Raw genomic sequence first — 25493 nt, 5'->3', positions numbered from 1 at the left:
TTTTCCAGACTAATTTATATTAGAGTTTCACAGAGAGGTATAAGAGAGTCAAAGCATAGCATCTGGTCCCCTATTTCATGTTTTTCTTGGTGAGTTAATGTCAGTGCACACAACTCTTCCAGAGGAATTCCAGCTACTCATACTTGTTATACCCTACCCTACACACACACACACACACACGCACACACACACACACACACACACGCACGCACACACACACACGCACACACACACACACGCACACGCACACACACACACACGCACACACACACACACGCACGCACACACACACACACACTGTGGTGCCCACCTTTAGCACAACACTCAGAAAGCAGAGGCAGGTAGTTGTCTGTGAATTCAAGACCAGGTTGCTCTATATAGCAAGCTCCAGGACAGCTAAGTGATACTCCTGTCCCCAAATAATTAATAATTTTATTAATAATAGTGATGATAATTAACTGTCTGAAACAGAACAATGCTATTGTGATACAAAATTCAGTTGCCACAAAGCACTTACTTAGAGTCATCGTAAGACTTCTCAAAGTATCTGAGTCCCTTATCATTTGTATTGTTAGCATGTAACTTTTGAACTAGGACCTTTCGATGAGTGTGACAGAATGATCCCCTGCACTAGAAGGGAGAGCTCTCAGCTGTATGTCTTAGTTTTCCATTGACTCGTGAGTAAATTTGAACAGACTTCTTCATACCACTAGCCTCAGTTATTGGTGCACCGAGGCCATCCATTTGTTCAATAAATATTTGGCAGGTGACTACTAAGTAGCAGGCAGTATTCCAGAGAGTGGTTCTGTTAGCTGTGCCAACAGCAAGGTGAGCATATCTAACAGTCACGAGTGATTCTGTCTGACAGATAACAGTGAGGGGAAAGCAGATGTGCACAGGAAAACTGAATTAAATCTTGGCTGCAACACTTGGTGAGGTCTGTCAGTAACATCTCTAAAAAATAAACGTCCTCATCTATAAAACAGTTATAATTCAAAAATTACATAATAAAGACCCCAATGTGTAGGTACTGTGCTATACATTAGGCAATCAGATAAGGATTCTGCCATGACAGGCCGTGCATCATGGGATTTCTACATGTTCTTATTGCACCATTGAACCTGATTAGTGTGTGTTTGCAAAATCTGATCCTGGGACCTTTGGAACTTTTCCTTCAAAGAGCAGAGTTTTGTTTCCTTGCCCCTGGATTCAGGTTGGACTTGGTGATTTGTCTCTAACATGAAAGATTATGCCAGAAGTGAAGTTTGTAAAGGCAAGTGATGAAAATTCAAGTTTCCGAAGATGGAGAAATGAGATGGCTCAATGTTAAGAGTCATTTCTCTTCTTGCAAAAACCCCACATTTGCTTCCTGGTCACTTCACGGCAGCTCACAACCATCTGTAGCTCCAGTCCCAGGGGATCTGACACCCTCATTTGGCCTCTGAGGGTGCCAGACATATACAAGGTACATATATATATACATGCAAGAACATAAAATAATTTTAATAAAAGAAAATGCCAAATTTCTACCTGGTAATCACCTAGATTACTGATTCTGGGGAAATCTCACTGCCAAGTATAATGACACTTAAGCAACCCATAAAGAGGACTCTCTCGGGAAGAAAACAAGGCCACCCACCAACTAATAATGGCATGTCAGTCATGGGAGCGATCTGCCTCAGAAAGAGATCCAGTCTCAGTTAAGTCTTGAGATCACAGCAGTCCTCGCCAAAATCTTGATGCAAGATTATGAAAAACTCTGAGCTACACCCACAGCAAAGTCACTTCCTAAATTTTAATCCATGGAACCAGTAAGCAAGTTCATTAATGAAAAAAATTAGGGGGTGAGATGGAGATTGGGGCATTGTTGTAGGGTAACAACTAGTACACATATGACAGGAACATCTATCCAGACTTTAATATAAACAATTCTGGCAGAAAATATCCTTTCTAGTTTCATTTGGTGTATTGGCCACATTGAAAAATGAAAAATTAGGTAGCTCCCATAGACTTCTACTGTGTCCATTACTACAGGATGAAATCCATACTTCCAGGTCTAGTGTTACAAATACTACAAGATCCAACTCTACCCTAGTTGTTCCCCTCTCCTTTCCACTGAGATACTGTACTCTGGTCCATTGAGTCTTCTTTTCACTAACCAGTTACTTCTAGAACTCCTGTCTCCAAAATTTTAACTTTTCTTGTGCCATAATCATGCTTTCTGTTTCAAAATTTTATTCTAACTCTAAGCAATTATTTTTAACTTCCAGGAGACTTCATTGTTAATGTTATTTCATCAGTACTTGAATACTAATACTTAGCACCCAACCACTTACACTATTGTTGCATGGTACTATTAATTAATCTGTAAATATCCGTGTGTCTATTGTGTGCACAGGGTTATACCAAATATTGTTCTCTATTTATATTTAAACTTTTTATTTTCAATCTATAATGGCAGGACATGTGTGTTTCTTCACTCTTCAGTAAGTTTGTATGCAACTTGAGGATGGAAGGCATCCTGTTCACAAGACACCTCCATGTAGATAGAACTTCCAAAGGCATCATTGTACTATTTCCATGCAGGGAGGAAATTCCAAAATATCGGTAGGGACATTGACATTTCTCATTGTTCTTGACGCACAGAACAATGTATATGCCAGTGTGTTCAGCACTGTCATGTGAAATTAGATTTCCCTGAGAATAGAAATTAACTACAAAGTCATTTTGGAGGAACACCTGCTCAAGAAGTTGTGAACATTTCTATCCCTTGTCACAAACGTGACGGTACCCTTTGAGAGAAGAGAAAGCAAAGAAGAAAAATGTTCAGAGCATGTGATTCCTGCCTTCCTTTCTCTTTGGTTAATGTATTTCCATTCCTCCCATCTGTCTTAAATTGTGTCAATTTCATTTGGACAGTTTGAAGCTAGAAAGCATGGCAAGCCTTGTATTGAAAGCTTCTAGGCTATAAAGAATAATTCTCTGAATTTTAAGAATATAGAAAGTGAAGGGTAGAAGAAAGGGATGTTAGGGGGAAGGGGAGAAATAACTGTGGTAGAGTTGCAGACCTGGAACATTTTCAATCAAGATATCCTGAAGGAGTTTCCAAACTAGAACTCTGTTTCCAAGTGGTCGCCTGTGCCTACTGAGTCATGTCCCGTCCTGCTGTAACAAGACATCTGAGCCTCCTGGTCTGTAGTTGGCTATGTGTGTATGCATGTGTGAGAGTGTGTGTGCTATGTGCTTTGTCAGAAACTGCACAGTGAAATGGTGACAGTGCTTCTCCTTAGAATACTGCAGGACAAAAAAAATAACCAAAAATACTTCAGGACTTCTGTATTTATAATACAAATATAATTGTTTGATTCATCCATGAGCTTGCACAGAAAAATACACAAATGGTGTAAAATAAAATAAATTCATTTAAAAAATATCCCACTGACTTCTCACCCCCTTCAAAACAAAGATGAATACTTTGAGTTCCATCACCTACACTTTTAATAAGCACCCTCCTTAGACAATAGACTCCAAATTCCTGCCCTGTGTCCCCACCCATGACATCTGGTATCTGTAAGGAATGTAAAGACGCTCATTGCTAACTCACAAACTCCCACAGTCCCTCAAGACTCCAGCTGAGACAGCTACAAAGCAAAGGATTTCTGAGTATTCTAAGCTGGTTCCTATGGGGGCCACAGCAGAGCCATCAGCAAAAGAGAAATCGGTAATGATAATTTGGGTTATAATTTAAATTCAGATGTTTTTTTCATTGTCGAGAATAATTTAATTAAATTTCTAAAATAATTTAATTAAAATACAATTAATCTTGAATCCTAAGATCTTGGTCAACCACTTGAATTTGAGCTGTCTCCATCCTGCTGCGCCCCAGTCCAGGTCCTAGGCAATGTCACCAATTTCATCTCGTTTGGTACCTTTGTGATGATCATAGCTACTTGAGCATTTTTAATGTACTTAGTACGCTCCTCTAGACATGGTGTTGTGAGTGCTCATGGCTATTTTCATCAGTGCTCCAGATATGTAACAGGTGCCTTTTAAATACATGATGATAACAAGAATATGTGTTGGGAAATTTCAATCAAGTCCTCCTTATCTCTCAATAATGACTAGAAACTAGAATATTTTAATGTGCACAAAACTGATGCTATGGTGTCTATATATAATAGAAAATAATACAAATGACTAATAGTACAAATGATCTTGAGATCAAGCACTTAATTAGTATTTAGGAATTATTAACTTATTTAATTTATACAGTAACTGCATAAACTATATGTTATTATACAGCACCTGTACATACAAATGTGGAAACTGCAGCTCGGAGCATCCAATAGATTTTTCTAAGATGTGCTTTTAACAGGCAATGTGAATCTATGATTTCAACCTCTAATTGCCTCTCACAATGATAGAAATTTATATATATGTTTATAGCCAAAAGAGTGGAAGTCTCATGTTTTAAAGTGTGAAGATACTACAGGGCATCCTTATATTAGTCCACAATGAAATTCCAATTGACCAGAAAGAAAGAAAATAGTATTGTGGTATTTCTTCCACATGGGTTACTTCACTCTAAAATACACTGGTTCATTCATCAAAGGCAAAGAAAATGATGTGACCTAATCAGAAACTATGGAAAACTTAAACAGCAAGCGTAGCATGGGTGACTGAAGTTTGGTAGGCCAGGTTTGCTGAGTGTTGCCTAGGAGGAGGTTTTAATGAACAGTCCCTTGGGAAGATGTGGTCAGCCAACTGTGTCACTGCTCCCTCAGCCATGAGCCAGTCTGGGCTGTCTGCTCCAGAGTAAGTAAAGGAGAATTAACTAGAATGGTATTATTAACTCTGGATAGTGGCTTTGAATGGATGTTGGAGAAGGAAACTGAGGTTGATGACTTCAGGAAGTGATATTACTATTATTTTAAAAGCATTTAAAATAAACATTTAGTTATTCTTGCCTATAGATGTGGACATTCATGTCCCCTGTGTGAGAATAGGAGGAAGTTCTCTGCTTATTTTGCAGGGTAGGCAAGAGAAAAGTATGAAAACGACAAGACATAGGTAGCTCCCATACCAAACTCCAGTAGCACTCTGGAAAGTTTGTCAGACAAAACACTCAAAGTAGGGGTGATATAGAATGAATAGAGAGTAAAATAAAACAAGCCCATTAGTGCAGTCAACAGCTTTTCATTATCCTAATTCTCTACTTGATAAACGAAGTTCTCTTGTATGTTAAAGGCATTTCTTCTTACCTGATATAAGTCAGTATACCTAGCTCAAGAGACTATGAATTGAGAAATCTATTCATCACTTTGTCTGCCATTAGGGTGTGACCATCTGCTCTGCAAGAGTCAAGGCTGGAGCTAAGAAAATGAGCAACCAACAGCTGGGGCTGCAACTTGCTGGCTAGGAGTCGGAGTGCAAAGCTATGCTTACATTAGTCTCCTCTTGCTTACTTCAAACAGCCCTAAGAAGAATGTCAAAGGGAACAGGGTCCAATATAACCTCCATTTTGTTTCTGTGTGTCTCACAGAATTCATCTTCATATTGTCATCTGAAGTGTCAGTAATGTTTTCAAAATGGTCATTAAATGTGATTTAAGAATGAGGGCCTGGGGCTGGTGGTGCTGGCACTTGCGTTTAATCCCAGCACTTGAGAGGCAGTGGCAGGCAGATCTCTGTGAGTTTGAGACCAGCCTGGTCTACAATAGCTAGTTCCAGGACAGCCTCCAAAGCCACAGAGAAACCCTGCCTCGAAAAACTAAAATAAAAAGAAACCAAAACCAAAACAAAAGAATGAGGGCCTGGATAGGAAATTCAGAAAAAAAAAATTCAGAATTTTCTGAAATTTCTTTCCTTTAATCTTTTTTTAATTTTAATTAGAAACAAGCTTGCTTCACCTGTCAATCCCAGTTCCCTCACCTTCCCCTCCTCCCCCACCCCCAACCCCCTACCCACCCCCACCCAATTCCTGAAATTTCTTAAGCAAGTTAACTCTCTAATATAAAAATATCAGTGTCTCCTATGAATTTAAAATTCCTAAATATTTGTAATGGGAATTTCAAGGCAGACCTAGTTTGGGACAAGTAATGAGACTCTATTTAAGTTTATAATTTTAATGTAAGCATTGCAGTGATTTTTGGCATTTTAATTTTTTCTTTATTAATTCTTTTTTCTCTCTTTTTAAAGTTTGAAAATTAAGATAGAACTACATCCTTTGCTCTTTCTTCCCTTTGCTGATAATTCACCTGTATCTGAGAAGTAAAAAAAAAAAAAAACCAACAAAAACAGCCAAGTGAGCTGCTTGCATATTCACAGAGAGTGTTTTTGCCATCATCTGGGGGTGTCTTTACTATCCAGTCTCCCCAACAATCTAAATTCTGTCATCTTTTGGCTTGCTGAGTTCCTATTTGTTCCTTTTTCTAGGGGCTGAGCTGTATCTGATACTATTCTGATGCTAAGAGGTGGCCCCTGCTGCCCATGAACTTCCTGTCTGATAATTAGGTAAGGTTGTCATCAGTCATGCAAATACACCTAGAAGTCAAAACGTAAAGAAACAACCAAGTAAGAAAGATCATGGAATGAGGACATTCAGATGCCTTCTCTGTAAGCACAGGTACCCTGCCCTCAGAACACAAAGAAGGTAAAGCTGAGAAAATTCTGACTCTGAACCCAGCTGAAAAAACTCTGAACCCAGAGGATTTTATGTGGGAAAAGTCAGAACAGGGTGCGACTCCACCCTTCTTGGCTATGGAATCAATCCAAGCCTGAGATGACTGGATTTTTATGTCATAGTGAAACAGGAAGGATGGAAATGTACAGGCAACTCCAAGATGCATTTCATAAGACAGATTCTGACTTGAGAGCTATAGGTGACAGAAGGTGATAAAGAGGAGAAGTCAAAGATGACTCAAGTGTTTCTAAGCTGGGAGACTGACTGGTGTTGCTGGGATGGATGAGAATGGAGAAATGTGATGAGGCAATGCCCAAGAAGTGATAAATAATGCTGAGTCCTGGTTTTACCAGAACAAAATCCTATAACCCTGCGTACAACAGTCTGCATGGGTCCCACAAACCACCAAGTGACCAATAATTTCAATCTTCCTTCTCATTTTCCTTAGACCAACTAACAGAAAAAGAGTTCACCATCCGTGGCTAAGATCAACCAATAAGTTTCGACCCAATCAAGAGAGTAAAGGAAATGATGGACCCTGAATCCCTCAACAGTTCCACTGACACATGTGACAGTACTAGAGAGCAAATACACCTTGGAATCCGCCACACAGGAGTGAAAACATCCCGGGAAAAATCAAGAGAAAAATGCCGCATCTCCCTGACTTCCTTAACTCTCACCCAAGAGATACCTCACAAGCTCTTTCAGCACAGATGACTCAATACCATCTTAACAATTCAGGCATCATAGCAAAAACAACCTGCACGGATCCCATGGACCTGCCAGTCATTGATCAACAATTTCAGTCTTCCTTAAAACTTTGTTTCCTCAATCTGCTGATAGGCAGAAAAGTCAATTGAGGTCACTTTTCAATCTATAGCAGTGCTGATAGATGGTGGACAGAAGAAAGCAAAGACTGAGCTAAGCCTCAGGATCTAAATAAATGCACAGATGTGTAGCTGAAACCGGGGTAAAAAATATCTAGGCTTGTACTTGATTTTTTTTACCCAGTCGTCTTTTTACTATAGGGGTGAGGGAAGGGGTGGAGTGAGCTCTTAACATTTGGGTGTTTTCAAAATAGCTCAAAGAGTTGATGTGTTGAGTGGATATTGGGTGGGGGACTGAGGGGCCTGGTAGGGAGGGATGAGGAGGAGGAGAGGGAGCTGGGATTGACATGTGAAACAAACTTGTTTTTAACTTAAATAAAAAAAAGGAAGAGAAAAAAAAGAGTTGATGTGTTAACTGAGATAATGTGATCACAGGCTCCAACATCTGTCTTCCATATAGTGTTGTCTAGTTTCCTGTCATTATTTTCATGTGTCCATACATACAAAAGGTATGTATGCTTTGGTGGTCAAAACATGTGCTCAAAAATGTTAGTTGAGCTTGAATTCATCCAAGCCATGAAGTCACATATAGACACACAGATTTCAGTGTAACCCTATGATAGCATAGACTGGTGTAATTCAATTGACCCCTGCCTACTACCAGCTCCTATCAGTTCTGATATGTGTGTAGTGGGTGCATTTGCTACTCTCTAAGGAGCAGGATTATTAGGAAATGAAAGCTTGAACATATTGGAGTTTTTCTTCAATATACGGTGATATTTGTACAACATACTTTTCATTATACTTTTAGTAATATTTTCAATCATCTGAAAATATTTATTAAAATCATACACAAGACAATGTGAAGCCTTGTTGGTCAGAATTTCATCCTCTGGCTTCAACTGGTCTCAGTCAGACAATATCTTACTGGTCTTAATAAACTGTCCCTCAAAGGCCAGCATGCCCCGGACCTTCTGGATATGTGTATAATAAGAGAAGAAAACTCTGTGGTGTATTATAGTTGAGCTTAGTCTGAGTGTGTGCTGGAGAGACTTGCTGTGTTTGCTTTCACTTTGCTCCTGAGTGGGGAGCCTGCACTTTGAAGATCATCTCTTGACAAGTTACTACATGTGGAGATTGCAAGAGGTTGGGCAGACTTCAAAGTTGGCGCCATGGCTGCTTTCTGCCAGAACCAAGGAGAGGTATCAGGGCCTGCCTACCAGGCTTGGGAGGTTTTCTTTCCCTGAGATTTGCAACATGCAAGAGCTGTTTGTTGCAACATGAAAGGGTGAGAGAAGGCATATGACAGCATGAATAAGCTCACACAGGCTCCCACCACATCGGTCTACAGTGGCTTTCTCACTCACCCCAAACCCAGACAATTTCAGTGTCCAGACATCAAAAGTACTACAGAGGGAGTCTTTGAGTTACTTATTATATTCTTCTGAGTGGTTTACAGATTCCCACAGGCCTGCTGAGCTATCCTGAGAGCAGAATGTGACCATGGGATTACAAACGTCACTCATCATGACCAAGTTTCATCAAAGGGTGTAGTCTAATGTCTCATCATATTATTCAATTGCCTAACCAGTAGTATAGCCCAGAAAGGGTTTTCCCTCTTTGAAACAGGATCTGATATCTGTAATATTACAGTCACAGTGATGCAGCATGAGTCAGAACACGCTTCACTTAATACGAATATCAAGAAAGACTCCAAGATATACACCCCAGAGCCTTTCTCCATATTCCTGACTTCATGACAGGATAGCATACATCTTTAACCCGTGATGTTTAGTTCTCTTTTACTGATACAAGGGATGTGACATGAAAACCAAGCCCTAGCGATGAGACGTAAGAATTACGAGTTTCAGAAGCTTACTATCAGAGTCTCAAGCCAGACTGCCACAGCCTGACCTCACCACACACCACTGTAATTTTAGTTCAGTTTCTCTGCTTCTGTGTGCATCAGTTTTCTCAGTTATGAAATAAATAATCTGTTCATCGTCTCCCTGAGTGCCCGCCACAGAGTATGAGATCGATAACTATTTATTATTTTCTTTTGTTAGTCAGTTTTAATTTTTCAATATTATGAATTAATAAAATTGTAAGATCCAAAGCAAGAACAACTAAAGCAACAACATAAAAATACCTAGATCCAAACTGTCATCGAGGAGTTATTTTTACTATAGGGGTGAGGGCAGGGGTGGAGTGGGCAACACCTTTTATATTAATTTCCAAAACAACACTTTCAATAGTATAATTGGGGGGTTCTATGAATTGTGAGTTGCAATCCTTAACACCATTTTCTTTTACTCTTATTTATCCAGAATTAGAAAGGATTGATGGTTTAAGAGACTTAATATAGCCTCAAAAAAAATCTCAAAAACAAACAACAAGCAAAGATAACTGGTTTCCAATACCTTTCTCTTGTGTCCACATGATTGATTCTGGCAAATCACAATCTCTCTGGGCACTGGATGTCTCGAGTGTAATATGAGCAGGTCCCTTCTAGTCCTGATAACAAACCAATCTGTTTTGGTTTGGTTTGGACAAGGCTTATGTTGTCTATGAGGGTAGCAAATATATGTTCAGTGTTTGGACTCTACTGTAATTTTGTTCTTCACCTTCAGACAAGATCACTTTATATCCAATTATTACTATGGTGTGCTAACAGTTACGCATTACAATGGCTTCTCATCTCCTCTCTGGGTCTTGTTTCTTTCAGGACCCTCCAGATCAGGCCTGGAGGCCCTACTCACTCTTGTGTTTCTTGCTAGCTCAGGGGCATGCTGAGGCCTCTTCAGGGTTTCCTCCAAGAGTTTCTAACTCCTACCGGATTGCACCAGTCAGTTTAAAACCATTCATTACCAAACCTTAAATTTCTTTCCTTAAAGTTTCACAAGAAAATTTTAAGTAACTGGAAAAAAATATTTTAAAATAAGAAGTTGGTGAAAAGGGGTTGAAAGAACCTGTTACTAATCGGCGAATCAGTCAATTGCCTCTTAAAGTAGAATATCTCAAGTTCAATAGTCAGTCCATGCTGATTGTATTGTTGCTACAGTCTGTGTTTTCCTTCTTAAGTCTTATATACTGAAGATGTAAAGGACACATAAACTTCACTAAATACACCCCCAAACTGTTACAAAGAGCTAATGCTTATGCAACACAAAATGGAATTAAGCTGTTTTAATAACAACTTAATTATTTCTCATTGGCAACTGTACATAACGGCTTATGGGAAAATCCTTCAGAAAAAGGGTGCTATTAGCATGTAAGGAATTGCTTGCTCTAGCATGAAGGGTTTAAATGCTTTACACTAACTTCGTTGATATTTTCTGAATTATCCCGCTGTGCATGATTGAAATAGATTCCACATGGTTCACGTCCTATGTCTCATGCCCAGTCATATGACTGAAAAATCACTGTACTTATTTTATAGTCAGTAGCATGTTACTGTTATTCTTCAAAAATTAATTTAGCATTGTATTCTGGTCCACTGCCAACTGTCATAGTTATTTGAAGTTGGCTTCGGTAAAGTTGTTTTATAAGGATATTTTGAGGAGGTGGCTACTTAGAAAGATATTACTAGTCTTTTCCTCCCAAACTAAGAAAACTAATCCCCCAAAGAAGTGAACACCAATAGCAATACACTGAAAGCTGCACCGGTCAAATAATCGGGGCTCAAAGTTCCCCCTCTGATGCCAAGGACTTCCTGAGTCCTTCCTGCATCTCTGTGTCAGCTCCAAAGGAAAACGATGGAGTGAGTTAGGCAGTCTGCGGACTTTATAACTGGGCGGTGACTTCATAGAAGAGAAACAGCCATAATTGGGAAACACCCTTCTTTCAAACAAAATGTGTTGACACATTTATACTCTCAGCTCTCGTCAGTGAAGAACAGAAGAGGTGTTTGCAGTCCAGGATTTTGTTTGCGCAGTTGATCAAATACCAGTCTGTATTTTCTACCATGGGAGGGGAGAATGATGGAGTCTGTGGTGGCTGCCTTGTGTTGTTGTGTGCCATAGAGAGACTCGTGATATAGACAGGAAGATTTAGTTCATCTGTCCTCCATCTGTCCTGTGTTTTTCTAGATAACTATATAATACAAAATTGTAGCTTTTTTTTGGTAGCTGTGAAGCCTGGACTGACATCTAACTCATAATTCTCCTGTCTTGGTCTTCCAAGTGCTGGGATTATAAACGTGTATCACCATATCTGGCTATGGTTCAATGTTTTTGTTGTTTAAGAATTTCAAACATCTACATAATATGTTTTTAATCACCTTCCATTCCCACCCTCCTATTTCTCCTCCATCCCCTTGTCTGTAGCACTTTTCCCTCCTAACTTCTTGTGTTCCTTACCCCGCCAGAGTCCACACAAACTTTTTATGCAGAGGAAATACCATCTAAAAAAATAAAGTTTATAATTGAGCACTGACATGGCACTAAAGTAAATTTTAAGTAGAATACAAGCAATAGAAAAACAACCAGTTATTTACTTACAAGTTGGTTTTGCTGTTGGTGGAAATTTGGTCCGAGTAATAGCCAGAATTATGAAAATAATGACTGGCCATAAGATTAAGACAAGTGTCCAAAGCTGCAAAAGCAACAATAGAAAAATATTTTAGTACTGACAGTAAATTTATATATACATTCCAACAAACAAAAACTACTGAAGACAAGAAGATTTTCAAACTAGAACATTCCAACAGAGGCTGGATATTTTAGTACCTATATTATTAACAGGAAAAGAATGAGAGAATTTATAAATGCAGATGACTTCATAAGAATGTTCTTTTCAGATCTAGTCTTCAAATGGTCACTTAAGTTTCCCTTTCTGGTCACCAATCATGATAGTCCCAATAGTCATTATTTCAAACATCAAATAACATCAGTAACTTCCAGAAAAATATCTTAGTATTTTCCATTTGTCTGTTGGGTAAGACTCAGTTTTCCAAGTATGGCAAATGAAATACAGTATACTTACAACACATCTTACAATTTCCAATGTCAGCATTCTATACTCAGCTACAAAGACTAGCGTATGGCCTTGAGTAACGGCCTAATAAATACTATTGAACAAAGCAAAGAATGAATGAGCCAGCAAAATGAATAGTTGAGTTAGAGAGTGAACTGTAGCTCTTTGCTGCCCTAGAGTAACATCTTGTGTGCTTTCATTGTAGAGCCTAATTTGTTGTTATGGTTGCCTAGTTCCCAGAAAAAACCAACAGCTCATGTATGGTAAGGACAGTGTTGTATTCATTCCTTAATCTTCACTACCTGGTACAAAAGAGGTTCCCAAGGAATGTATATTACACTGAAACTTCTATGAGAGAGTTTCACTTTCAGGCAGGGGAATAGTTGCTTTCCTTCCTGGTTTAGACACAGCTGGGGGCCAGGAGATAACTCACCCTCAGTGGGTAAGGATGCTTGCTGTGTGAGCCTAAGCTGAGTTCTGTGTCCAGAACACACAGAAAGGTGCGAGGAGAGAATTGACTCTACACAGTTGTCCTCTGACCTCCATGCATATGCACTGATATATCCAATTCCACACACACATCACACACACACAATAATGATGAAAATAACAACAATAGTAACAGTAGCATTTTTAGGAGCAACAGTTGGGCCTGGCAGTGTAACTGAACTGATGAGAGGCTAAGACAAAAGCAACGCTTGTTCAAATCCTGCTGACACCAATGAGTGAGTTCAACTTGATCCTGGGCACTTTAGTGAGACTGCCTCAAAATAAAAATAAAAAGAGGGCTTGTCTAATTTGTTGAAGGCCCTGGATTCAATCTTCAGGACTGAAAAAAAACATAACCCACTGTTTACCTAATATTTTTCAGGCCTATGATACTGGCTCCTTAGCCGTGAAACCACATAGTCACAAAAACATACACTGTGCTGTTCAAACAGCCGTGGCGCTCAAAGCAAGGCGTGGGCCACAAACATCGCTTGCACTGCGTCCAGTTAAACACGGACCCCTCTCTTGGCCTGGTTACACAGCCGGAGTTCTATCATTTCTCATCTGCTTTTCAGAGCGGATCTCAAATTTTCTCCCTGTAGTTCTCCCGTGTTACAGAGCAACTCAAAGCCAATCAGTTACTGATCCCGGTTAATCGGTCCCTCAATAACTCCCAACTGAAAACTCCACTAAAATCTCTTTGAGGGTCTAAGAGCATGATTCTCCTTGCCGTTAGGTAGACTTTGGGTATAAGGGCAAGTTTTGTTTTTTTTTTCTTTTCTTTTGTTTTGTTTTTAGATTGAAGCCATTCTTTTAGCTTTGAGACATTTGACGTTTGGTTTGATCGGAGCCAAGATGCACCCAGACAGGTGGAACTGCTTGATGTAAAGTGACACGTGGCAGACAGTGATATGTGTGCTGAGTTGCCTGGGGATCTCGCAAACCATTCAGATGTGCACTTGGTAGATTTGAAGGGAGTCCTGAGGGTCTCCGCATGTCTAAGGTCCCCAGGTAGGTGGTACTGATGGTCCGCAGACTACACTTTGCGCAGACAGGAGTTAGATACACAGAAGAACTGTTTATGGGGCCTTAACAATATTTTTGCTGGAAAGTCTCTTGGGCATCATCTGATGGATGGAATTCAGGAGCATTTTAAAGCTTAAATATGAGAAAGCACTACATTTTTTTCCGTCATTTGTAATTAAATTTCCAGTAGCTATGCATGTTGGCGAGTAGCTCGGATGCCGTTAGGTCTGTGACTTTATCAGCATCAGAACTCATGCATATTTTAAAATCACATTTGGATTGTTGCAGGCACCGCAAATGCTATTCCTACTTATTAGCATGTTAAAATGATGGTGCTGTGGAACTGTCACTAGACCCTTTATTTAATTCTATTATTTTAAAAAACACATTTTATCATATAACAAATTCTCTTTTGACACTTTAATAACAATTTTTTATATTTGGCTTCATTCACAATTCATTTATTCAATTTATTTTTTATTTTAAAACATCACTGAAATACCCTAGACTGCCAAACATAATCAAGATATGAAAAATGCTAAGGGCTCTTTATTCATTAATTTATCTACTTATTTTGTCTTTATGACCTTTGCATCATGTATTTGGTCCCTGTCCCTTTGCATCTGCTTGTTGCCCCTGCACCCCCAATAAAGCAAAATTTAAGAGAAAAAAGGGAAAAATTAAGTAAAATAAATTTTAAAAGAGAAAAACTTAAAAAAGGACTCTTAACCTGATACAGATCATGTCTTCTGCTTACCAAATGCTATCAGAACTTGTCCAAGTTACACACTCAATGGGTAAAACATGGCGTGAGCATGAGTGTGAATCTCAAAATACATAGGGCAGAAAATTTTAATGTAATTATTTCACTGAGGATTAAAGGAGAAATCATTGCAGAAAGCATATCAGACAAAATACTAGTGCCACAGAATTGTGAACTGTGTTATTATTCTTGCCTAGTCCTTGAATAGTTGACAAATTGGAGACTGTTTTTCAAACATTCTGAATACAAAATAATGATTATATTTTATGTGATTCATTTAAAATATGGACTATTGGGAATTGACTATTTTAAAAAATGAATGATTATGGATTTAACCATTTGGTATGGGAGACTGAAGTTATTCTTTAAAGAGAATATTCTTTTGGAATAGGCGGTGTGGAATCCATTAGCTGCTTTTAGAAGCATCTATTTGTTTCCTCCAGTAGCCTCATGAGAATCAGGAACCGAGATAAACTATTCCAGACATCCATCTTCAAATGAGGGACACACTCTGGCATTTCTTAAAGTTGTCTTTTTTGATTGATCTAATTGGATGATCTTTTTTCATAAGGGTGTTTTGGCAAATTTTGAAATAATTTTAAAGCTATTTTAAATCCAGGCAAAGCTACAGTGTAAGTCAGATAAATTTAAGGCAATTTAGGTCCTGTTAAAGAAAAAATAATCACAAAACCACCAAACAAATCTGTTATCACAGGCCTTTCCTGGGGTTTTAGTCACAGAAGGTTTGAGGGTAGTGCTGTGTGCTGCATCCCAGAGGGATGATAAACCCAAAGTCCTCTACACTGTGGTCTGGGCTCCCAGCTGGACAGCTGTGCTCTCTAGGCCCTAGCCTCTGGTGGCACATCCCAAGTCCTGCCCTCATCCATAGAAGCCCCAGCAGCCTCCCCACACCCCCTGCCACATCAGTGACCACCAGAACCTGTGCCCCGCCCCTGCCTGCACCTGGAGGAGTGATCACCAGAGTCACAGGCCACACCTGCACCTGGAGAAAGAGTAACCACCTAAGCCACAGGCCCCACCCGCACCAATTGGAGGAAGAGATGGGTAGATTTCAATGTAAGAATACATTGTACTGTCGTTTGGGGGATGTTAAAGCTGACAAATTAATCACAAAAGCAGGAAATAAAGCTTAAATTTCTGTAACAGCAGGGTTGCTTTCAGTTCTATGCTAAATATTATCATAAACAACCTGAAAACAGAGACAGTGTCAAAGATCCAAGTACTGAACCAATGAGCTGTGACTTCAGTTTGTTTGGCAAAAGGCTAATGTATTGATTTTACACCTAAGAGACACAGGTGCTACTTAGCACTCTGAGGAAAGCCATTCCTGAAGGTTGCGTGTTCTGTTGATATTTTAATTGTCTCATTCTGTCTCTGTAACTCATTTGTACTCCCTCACCCTATGCTCTGGAAACTTAAAGGCGTATATGCACACGTGGTTACCAGTTCCTTGGCAGGGAATGATATTTGTGTTCTTCAGATCACTTAAGGGTTTGTTTCCTATCTGAAATGCCCTGCTCTGTTACTTCTCTCTCTATTCATTCCTGAACAACTCATCTTTACAAACTCCTTGGATGAAGTCCATCCACACTGCGACTGAGGAGGTCCCAGTGAGCAAGTGAGGGAAATGGTTGGTGAGGACCACAGAGCTTACGTCAGCCAGTGTGGGATGACTGATCTCCAGTGGGGCTGAAGAACACAGTGTAAGGAAATAAGTGACTGGTTTCCTACGGTGAAACTGACAAAATTTTCCCCATTAGGGGGAATTCAAATTCTCACTATTGAACAGGGGAATTACAAGCATAAGAAAAGGGAAGCTAGAATGAATTCAGCAGTGGTGGGCCAGAATTAATCAGCACGAGTATAAACTTAGGATGGGTAATCCTGGTTGTCAAACTTCTGTGAAGAGGGAATCTCAATGAAATAACTGCTTCCATAGGACAGGACTGTGGGCATGTCTGTGGGGACATTTCCTTGGACAGAAACTGACATAGGAGAACCCACTCCACTGTGGGCGGCACCATTCTTAGGCAGGTGGGCCTGAGAGCAAGCCAGTAAGTAAGGAGCAGTCCTCCATGGTTTCTGCTTCAATCTCTTGCCTTGAGTCCTTGTCTTGCCTTCACTTAATTGTGAACCACAGCTTATAAGCTGAAAAAAAAAACCTTTCTTCATCGAAGTTGATTTTGGTCTGAGTGGTTTATAACAGCAGCAGAGAATCAGGCTAAGATGCTCCTTGTTTCCAAATTTGTTTTAAAAAGTCATGCTGGTCTGGTCTATACAGCAAGTTTCAAGCTAGCCAGGGGTACATAATGAAACACTGACATGAAAGAAATAAATAAAGAGAGAGAGAGAGAGAGAAGAAAGAAAGAAAGAAAGAAAGAAAGAAAGAAAGAAAGAAAGAAAGAAAGAAGGGAAGGAAGAAGGGAAGGAAGAAAGAAAGAAAGAAAGGAAAAGAAGAACAGCACAAAAATGATAGGTATAAGTATGTATTACTTAATTCCTGCTTTTCTACTTTGTGATTCCAAAGCTCTTCCCACCTCATTCTCATATAATTGTCTCAGCCCTGAAAACACTAGTTTTCCCAAGAAATCTTAGCTTCTTCCAGGGGACATTCGAGAGCTATCAGCATTGCTAGAAACAGCTTATGAGGATGGTGTCTTAGGAGCAGGGTAGTCAGCAGATCACATTTGGGCAGCCTCTTCTGATGTGCAGAGCTGCAAGCTCTCTTAATGGACTGTCATGGGAACCTGGGCTTTCTTCCATGGGGCAATGATCAGTAGTTAAATCATTCATATGAAGTGGGGAGAAAGTGAATACAACGGGGGAAGAGAGTGGGAGGGAGGTGGGGGTGTTGAGTGGGGTTGTTGAGTTGGGGTGTTGAGTGTTGTTTATATAAAACTGGGAATGTGAGGGCAAGTTGTGTGTATTTTATTTTTCATGGCATAGCTCACGCTAAGCAAGTATTCTACCACTGAACTACATCTAGCCCCATTATGTGTTGTTTTTATGTGTTTTGCTTTTAATTAGTTTTTAGTTAGTGCACAAAACAATGGATTTCATTACATTATAACATTTTCACACTCGTATCACGATGGAATTTGATCATATTCACCTTCAAGTTGGGTGAAACTCATTTCCATTAACTACATTCAGCAAAGTCATCACACACAGAATGACATCAATCAAATGTAAACTCACCCCAAAATTTCCACTGAGAGTTGATCTGTGATACCTAGCAACTAGAATAAATTACCCAGTCACATTTACATTTCTAAGAACTATTCTTTCAAATCTTTAAGAAACCTTACAAAACTGGTTTTCTGACAGAAAAAAAATAAAGAAGCTTGTAGTCTCAATATTCTGGACTCCACTACCTAGTCAGGATTGTTCATTCTAATCCCTGCTAGTCCATCTGATTCTAATTGTGCTTAACAATGTTACCATCTTCTAATTATTTTACTAATGAGTAAGTTTTTAAAAATAATTAAATTTTAACACCTTCTTTAAAATTTGAGAAAACGACTTTAAAACATCGCTTAGAGACATTTGCCCCAGGGCAGAAACTGATTGGGGCTAGATGGGCTAAATTAGGCTAACAGTGGGTTGTATTCATTGCACATAGGTTGTTGTCAATGGGGTTCAAATGCCTTAAAGTAGAGCATGTTATCTCTGTTTCATTATAGCTGCACCAAGCCCTCCTGTATTATTCTTTGTGTATTTCACATAGTCGCATTATTGTCTTCTCTTCTAGATATTGGTGCCTGTTGTACTACAATGATTTGAAGTTGGTTGTGTCATATTGGTATCAGTACTAAGTTTAGTTAAGGATACTAGATAAAACCAGAATGACTAGCATGGCAGTCTCTTCTACTTCACTGTAATCTTGGAGACTCTTAAGGACTCTTAGAATAGAACGTACAAACTGTAATCATTTACAAAGCTTTGAGTGCTCATTAGTATAACAAAATGTGGTGAGCACCTACTGTATGCCATGTTATAAGGATAAATAAATTAAATTTTTAGGTCTTTTGAGGAGAGAAAACATAAAAAGAAAAAAAACAAATACCAAGGGAATGCAGTGGACAATGTGTGAAAGGAAGATAATTCCAGAAAAGACAATTGAAAAACCTCAAAGATGTAAAAGGTCCGATCAGAAGAAAAGACATCTGCATTACACAGAGTTGGGGAAAGAAGAAATCTTTCAAGCAGAAGAGACATGTGGGTAATGTTCATAGATGGGAAAGAGGAAAGACAATGCCAGGAACACACAAAATGACTCATAGCCTGAACTGGCCATCTTCTGTGACCCAGAAAAACTTCAAGTGGAGGGAATGGGAAACCAACCCAGTCATATACCCTTTGACCTACAGTCTGTCCTGTCTATGGTGTGTGCTAGGATTGGTGCCTAGCCCAACGGTCACTAGAGAGACTTCATATATCAACAGAGGGAAACAGATGCAGACCCACAGCAAACATTAGGCAGAGTTTGGGGAATCCTGCAGAAGATGGGGAGAAAGGATTGTAGGAGCCAGAGGAGTCAAGGACACCACAAGGAGACTCACAGAATTGACTGACCTGGCCTCAGAGGGGCTCACAGAGACTGAGCCAACAACCAGGGAGCCTGGATGGGACTGACTAGGCCCTATGCATATATGTTACAGTTGTATAGTTTTATCCTCCTATGGGACTCCTAACAGTGTGAGCAGGGGCTGTTTCCAACTCTTTTACTGACTTTTGAGATCTTACTTCTCATACTGGGTCACCTTGCCCATGGGGAGGTGCTTAGTCTTACTGCAACTTGATATACCATGTTTGATTGGTATTCAAGGAAGAACTGACCTTTCCTAAACAGAAATAGTGTAGTGGTTTGGGGGAGGAGGCAGGCAGGAGATGGGAAGAGGTACTAGGAGGAGACAAGGAAGGGGAAACTGTGACTGGGATGTGAAATCAATACATAATTTTTAAAAAAGCCTTAGAAAGATCATCACTGCCTTGTAGTTGTTCAGCCTCAATCTGAATGCCTCTACTGACAGCAAGTCCACTGCCCTATGAGACTACATTATTGGACAATGCAATTGCCCTTCATTTTTGCTTATATCGATGTTAAATCCTTCCATCCTTTGTTTTCCAGTCACTTGGTTCAGTTTGACTGGTCTGCACTTGAGAATTCTGCAAGTATCTGAAGAGAAAAGAGAACTCTTTGCTCTCAGGGTATCTTCAACAATTCTCTACTATGCCTTGTTTCAAAATATGCTTCCCTGAACTTTCAAGATGGCTCAGTGGATAAAGGCCTTGCCACCAGGCTTGACAACCTGAGTTTGATCCCTGAAACCCACATGATAGAAAGAAATAACTGACTCTTGCAAGCTGTCTTCTGACTACCACGCACACACACCTTTGCAAATAAATTAATAAGTAAAAAATATTTATCTTTCCCAGAAAGAATGAAATGGTATAGTCGGGCTGTCTTTTTAGAATTAGTGTCAGAATGTCTTACATGATTCTGAAGGATGACAGTTAATATCTATTGACTGCCTAGAACTTGCACATGTTGCTACACACGTAACTTGTGTATCTCACTTAGCATAACAAGTTCATTTCCTTTACAGACGGGAAAGCGTAAGAAGGCTAACTAAGCTTTTCCCTAAGCCACAAAGCCACAGAGCTGATGTTTGAACCTAGGATCTGGCTAGGATCTGGCTTCAGCACCAGTGCAATTAGCTACTAAGCTATATAGATTAAACACTACAGAACAGAACTCTGGCTCGCTTTGATCTGAATATTATATTTTTATTAGTTCATCCTTGAGACTAATAAAAGAGTTTTTATTATTTCAAAGCTGGAGAGCATTGAAAGTCACTTAAAGGTCTTCCTATAATCTAGAATCATAACTTTTTATTACAAACTTGAAAATAAAAGTTGTCCAACCTTCCATAACATAAAATACATTGCCTCCTCCTCTATCCCCTTCATTTTGCATTTCCCTGTAAGACAAGAAAGACTGTCACGGAAAACAAAAGAGGATCCCAAGATTTTCATTCAAAATAAGAGCTCGGTATCTTAAATATGGAATAAACCTTAGTTCTACCTCAAAAATAAGACATTATAAATGCTGTGGACCCCTTAGTAAGTTGGACTTTCTGATATTCATTGTTACCATCCACATAAATAACTCAGCCAAAAACTAGTGGCAAGCCATTTTTCTGAACTCTATACTTACAGAGTACAATGCATTTCAGAGACTGGCAAATGTTCTGTGATGTAGACAGAAACAACATACTCTGTTGGGTTGGTAATGAAAGGTTGTTTTTAAATTAACATTTAAAGCTAGCATACAAAGTCATGGGTTTCACGATGGTGTTTTTTTTACATGTGTGTCATACTGTAAAACAACACATTATTGTTGGACATTAAGCAAGCATCTCCATTGCCCCAATTTCTAAAACAACTTCATCTCATTTGCTTTACATTTATTGACAGAATTTAAACACGCATGTCCGCTGTGTGTATTAGGTTCCATAATTAACAAACAAAACGAAAATTTTCGATCAATGAAAGGAATGAAGGGAATCAGTGGTCCTCACCTCCATTCAGGACTAGAACATTTACCCACACAGCAGTGAACCATGTAGAACTTATATTAAACTGATGTAGAATTAAATCTCAGAGCACAACTTTACCCCAACTGGTTCTAATCCAAAAATTCTTTTAATTCACGCACCAACTTTGTTAAGGTTTCCCCTTTCTTCCTCTAGTCACTCTGAAGGGAAGACGGGCAAAAGGGGACAGAGATTGATGAAGGAAAGGTCAAACTTGATTTAAAATGTCATTGGGGCAAATGTGAACACTTCCATAGGAGCTACTTCTGTCATCAGCTAAACTTGAGTAGCATTCCCTAGCTAAGCACTTTGAACAGAAAGTAATCAACGGGCACTGATTTTTCCTCTTCAGGTCAGATTTGTGAAAGTAGAATCTAAACCGGGCATTGGTAGTCCACGCCTTTAATCCCAGCACTCCGGAGGCAGAGGCAGGCAGATCTCAGTTAGAGGCCAGGCTGGTCTACAGAGCGAGTTCCAGGACAGGCTCCAAAACAATACAGAAAAACCCTGTCTCTGAAAAAAAAAAGGAGAATCTACTTCTGACAAGACTTACAGGCCCTATTTAGGACCGATCTTAATGAAAGATAAGCCCTCACCCATCCTGTTTAGCATCCTTCAGCCCACAGCTCTCCACTAGCCCATGCCTGTTTCCTGCCAGTGAGTAGTATTTCATTGGGTGAGCCTTCTGGTTGCTATGCATCTCTTCTCGAATCTATCTTCATTTCCCCATTGTTTTTCAATTGCAAACTCAGCAGGGTAAAAATTGCATCTAATTGATTTTCTCTATTCCCTACCATTTCTGGTGGCACTTAGTACAGTTTTGTGTCTTCTTGTAGAATACATTTCCCCAACATAACTGAGAATTATATTACCAAAATTCTTTTTAATAAACAGCAATAGCTATGACCTATAAAGAAGATATGACCTCTTCTTTGGTGCACTGAACCCTGAGCAAAGATTAGAGAAAATGGGGAAGTAAACAAAGAAATAATAACAGAGAGAGCAGATTCCTCCCTGGAGAAATCTGATTTTATCCTTGAATTGATGATATGACCTTGGATAAGTCTGGAACTCTGTAAAATTGTCAATTACGTACCCTAAATATTTTTAAATTTTTATCTTTGCCTTTATAAGCAAGAATAAAATTTGTTTCAAGTGTGGTTTTAAGATAGGTTGACCCCCAAAATTATGCCCCAGCTGAGTATTTGTATTATATCCTATTCTCATGCTATTTCTCAAACCATTTAGTTGTCTGTAATTCTTGTTATATTTTCTATCCCAGTATATGTATTTGTATTCCTTAACAGTGCTCAGTCTCCTTAATATTTTATGTCTTTCCTTTCTTGTGCCAATGTTTCTGCATTCATGCACTCCATTATTTTCCTGTAAAAGCTTTCCTTCCCACCATCTTGCTTTGTGATGAAGCCTCTTTTAAAAATTAAGCAAGACTGACATGGTGGCAATACCAGCATTTTCAGAGACATTCAGTAAGGACAATTAATTTCCAGAGTTACACACCTCAATTTGAATTTCCTTGAGTATGAAAGTCCAGTTTTGGAATAGCATTTTCAGAATTAATATACAGAAAAAGATACTTGGCATTTTAAAAGATTGATTAAAGAAAGGAATATCAACTTGAAATCTTGGTGTGTGTTTTGAGCAGCTGGGGGTTAATGATTAAGATTTTAGAAACTACAAGAAAACTTGCAAACTTAGCATTGATTTTATCAACAATATACCAGTTTTTACTTCCTTTTTGGATTTTGTTTCTAACTAGTGAATTGTCAACACCTCCATACTTCATGTAAATTTCTTCTTTTCCATACTCTGCTCCCATAGATTTTCTTTCATCATTAATTTGAATAAAACACAGCATCCATATTACTCACCTCCCTCAGTAATTTGTACTCATTAGAAAGAAGTTGGGTATCTATGTCCACATTTATATCTCTCCACACTATAGGATATATCTAGCAGACCTTGTGCCCATTTTATAAGGGAGAAAATCAGTGTTCAAGTGTTAGAAGCTGTATTATCTTGAGAGGAACCCTAACTCGTGCTTGGGACATTCACACCCAGGACTGTGTTAGCCTGCTGAATGACACCAAGAATCACCCATGTGGAAAGTATGGGGAATTTTTTTCTGTGCTGTTTTTACAGTTAGCAAACAAAAAAAAGTTGATGACCTTGTCATTGTATTCCTATCACACTCATGCAATCATATGACACTTTATGATTTAAAGCCCTGTCTATCAAATTCACTAAGTTATATAAGCATCTAACTAATCTTTTCTTTTAGTACATATGTTAGGATGCTAGGATGTCAGTTAGTCAGTATAGAGTGAGATAAGGTGCCTGGATAGAGTGATGGGTTTTATGGTGCATCTTATTTGCATATCTGCATTACCCAACTGAGGCTGGAGAGGCTGCTTCAAAGCCAAGTAGATTCCGTGTAGTTTGGGATCTCCTAGTTCTCAAACATCCTTTTGAATACACAATTTCACAGAAATTTGTTTCTCCCTCCACCTTCTAGACCCTGTCTGATGAAGTTCTGAATAGCTGACTTTGTAATTTAAAAAGCAAACATTAATGTGAGAGCAGTGATACCTTAAAATATGTTTGTATGTATATATGATACATACATACAATGCGTACACACAGAGAAACAAACCAGCACATATAATCTCACTTCCAGTAAATGATTTTTAGATACTTGAATTCCTTTGGAAACTTTTCCATACTAGCAGCCTTCAACCTACAATCTTACTTTTCAACCAAGTTCTTACCATGTTTAGCTCTCTCCAGCATTTCTTCCCATCTCAAATGCATTCAAATGGTGCTTCCATTCATCCCATTAGAAATCCCCACCCCATTTCCAAAGTCATTAAGAAAAATTCTGGAAACACGTTGGCTTAAACCCAGACTTCCATAACAGTTCCAGTCCATCCAGTAACCAGGTACATCCTTAACTTTGCCCTGGGACTGCCCTGATTTACTCCTTTAATTTACTCAAATCAAAAGGCTGCTTTGGGGGCATGTTAAGACTCGCCCCATTAGCTGAAAGACAGACAGGCAAGCATTCTGAGTATCTTATTTCTGCTTTGAAGAAATGCCTGTAAGCTCTTCTCTGTCTGCCCCTCATTAACATCACGTGAGTTTTAGGATTGCCCGGAGTATTGCTTCGTGTCCCCCACACGCCCACTTTAAACAAAGTAGCAACAACAAAAAAACTCCTCACCGGCTGCCTTTTGACACCTAGCCAATTTTTCCACACCAGGATCCGGAGCTGATGAAACTGGGAAGCCATCCTTCAGACACTCTGAACAAGAAAATTCCTGTCTCTTCCTTCAGACCTCAAGAGAAGTAGTGTCCCGTCCAACTTGCTTTGTGCCAATAGGTCGGGAGCCTTTTCACGGCATAGCTTCGTAGGGCCTGGGGCAGGAAACCCACAGCTCTTCTCTTCCCAATGGGTTTGTTCTTCCTGTCAGTAAATCCTTAACCAAGAAGCTCTTCTCAACCAAAAACGTCTTCAGAAAAGAGGCACCAGCTCCGTGTGCCTTTCAGCGGCTTGTGCTTATTGTGAAATAATGGCCAGTTGCTGGCTGTTGTGCGAAGTCCACACTACAGAGAGAATGAGTATCATTCAGATAATGCCCCACTGTAAAACAAACAAGAGGTGAACCCACACCTCCTACTCTCCAGAAATTAACTGCCTCTCCACACCTTAGAGAACATGTCACCTGCACTAGGCGCGTCATAGGAATTAGGCGGGACCCTGGACGGGCCAGTAGGACTCGTCCTACATCCCCTTGCTTCTTCTTTATACATAGTACCTGCTGTGGCAGGGACAAGGCACTGAGGATTTTACAGGTTCCAGATCCCAGTGAGTGACTCCTGGAGTATTTTAAGTGTTGCTGACATATTTGAAGTCAATAAAACCAGAGCTCAGATGCAAAGCAGCCATCTCAGCTTCAAAATCTCCAAACTTTAGCCTAAAATTTAATGTCCAGCTCCTAGCGCAGTTTACTAAGTTAAGCATAATGCCAAAACTAATTAGTTATCAGTCAAAGGTAACAAAAACGGCATACTGTGGGACCCTTCATTTGGGTAGGC

At 39.4% G+C, this 25493-nt stretch overlaps 1 protein-coding gene across 2 annotated transcripts in view; it reads right to left on the bottom strand.

Moving 5' to 3' along the window:
* Positions 1–24687, bottom strand: part of Abca12 (ATP binding cassette subfamily A member 12) — a 167155-nt gene extending 142468 nt beyond the window's left edge. For both annotated transcript variants that reach the window (XM_040753380.1, XM_040753379.1), the window contains exons 1-2: positions 24619–24687; positions 12008–12101 (exon numbers count right to left, since the gene is read on the bottom strand). In XM_040753380.1, the coding sequence (XP_040609314.1) occupies positions 12008–12101; positions 24619–24687 (163 nt within the window). The remainder of the gene's footprint in view (positions 1–12007; positions 12102–24618) is intronic.
* Between the last annotated feature and the right edge of the window lie 806 nt (positions 24688–25493).

The sequence above is a fragment of the Mesocricetus auratus genome, unplaced genomic scaffold (assembly GCF_017639785.1).
Source record: "Mesocricetus auratus isolate SY011 unplaced genomic scaffold, BCM_Maur_2.0 Super-Scaffold_100010, whole genome shotgun sequence".
NCBI lineage: Eukaryota > Metazoa > Chordata > Mammalia > Rodentia > Cricetidae > Mesocricetus > Mesocricetus auratus.
This window is presented reverse-complemented; position numbering and strand designations above follow the sequence as displayed.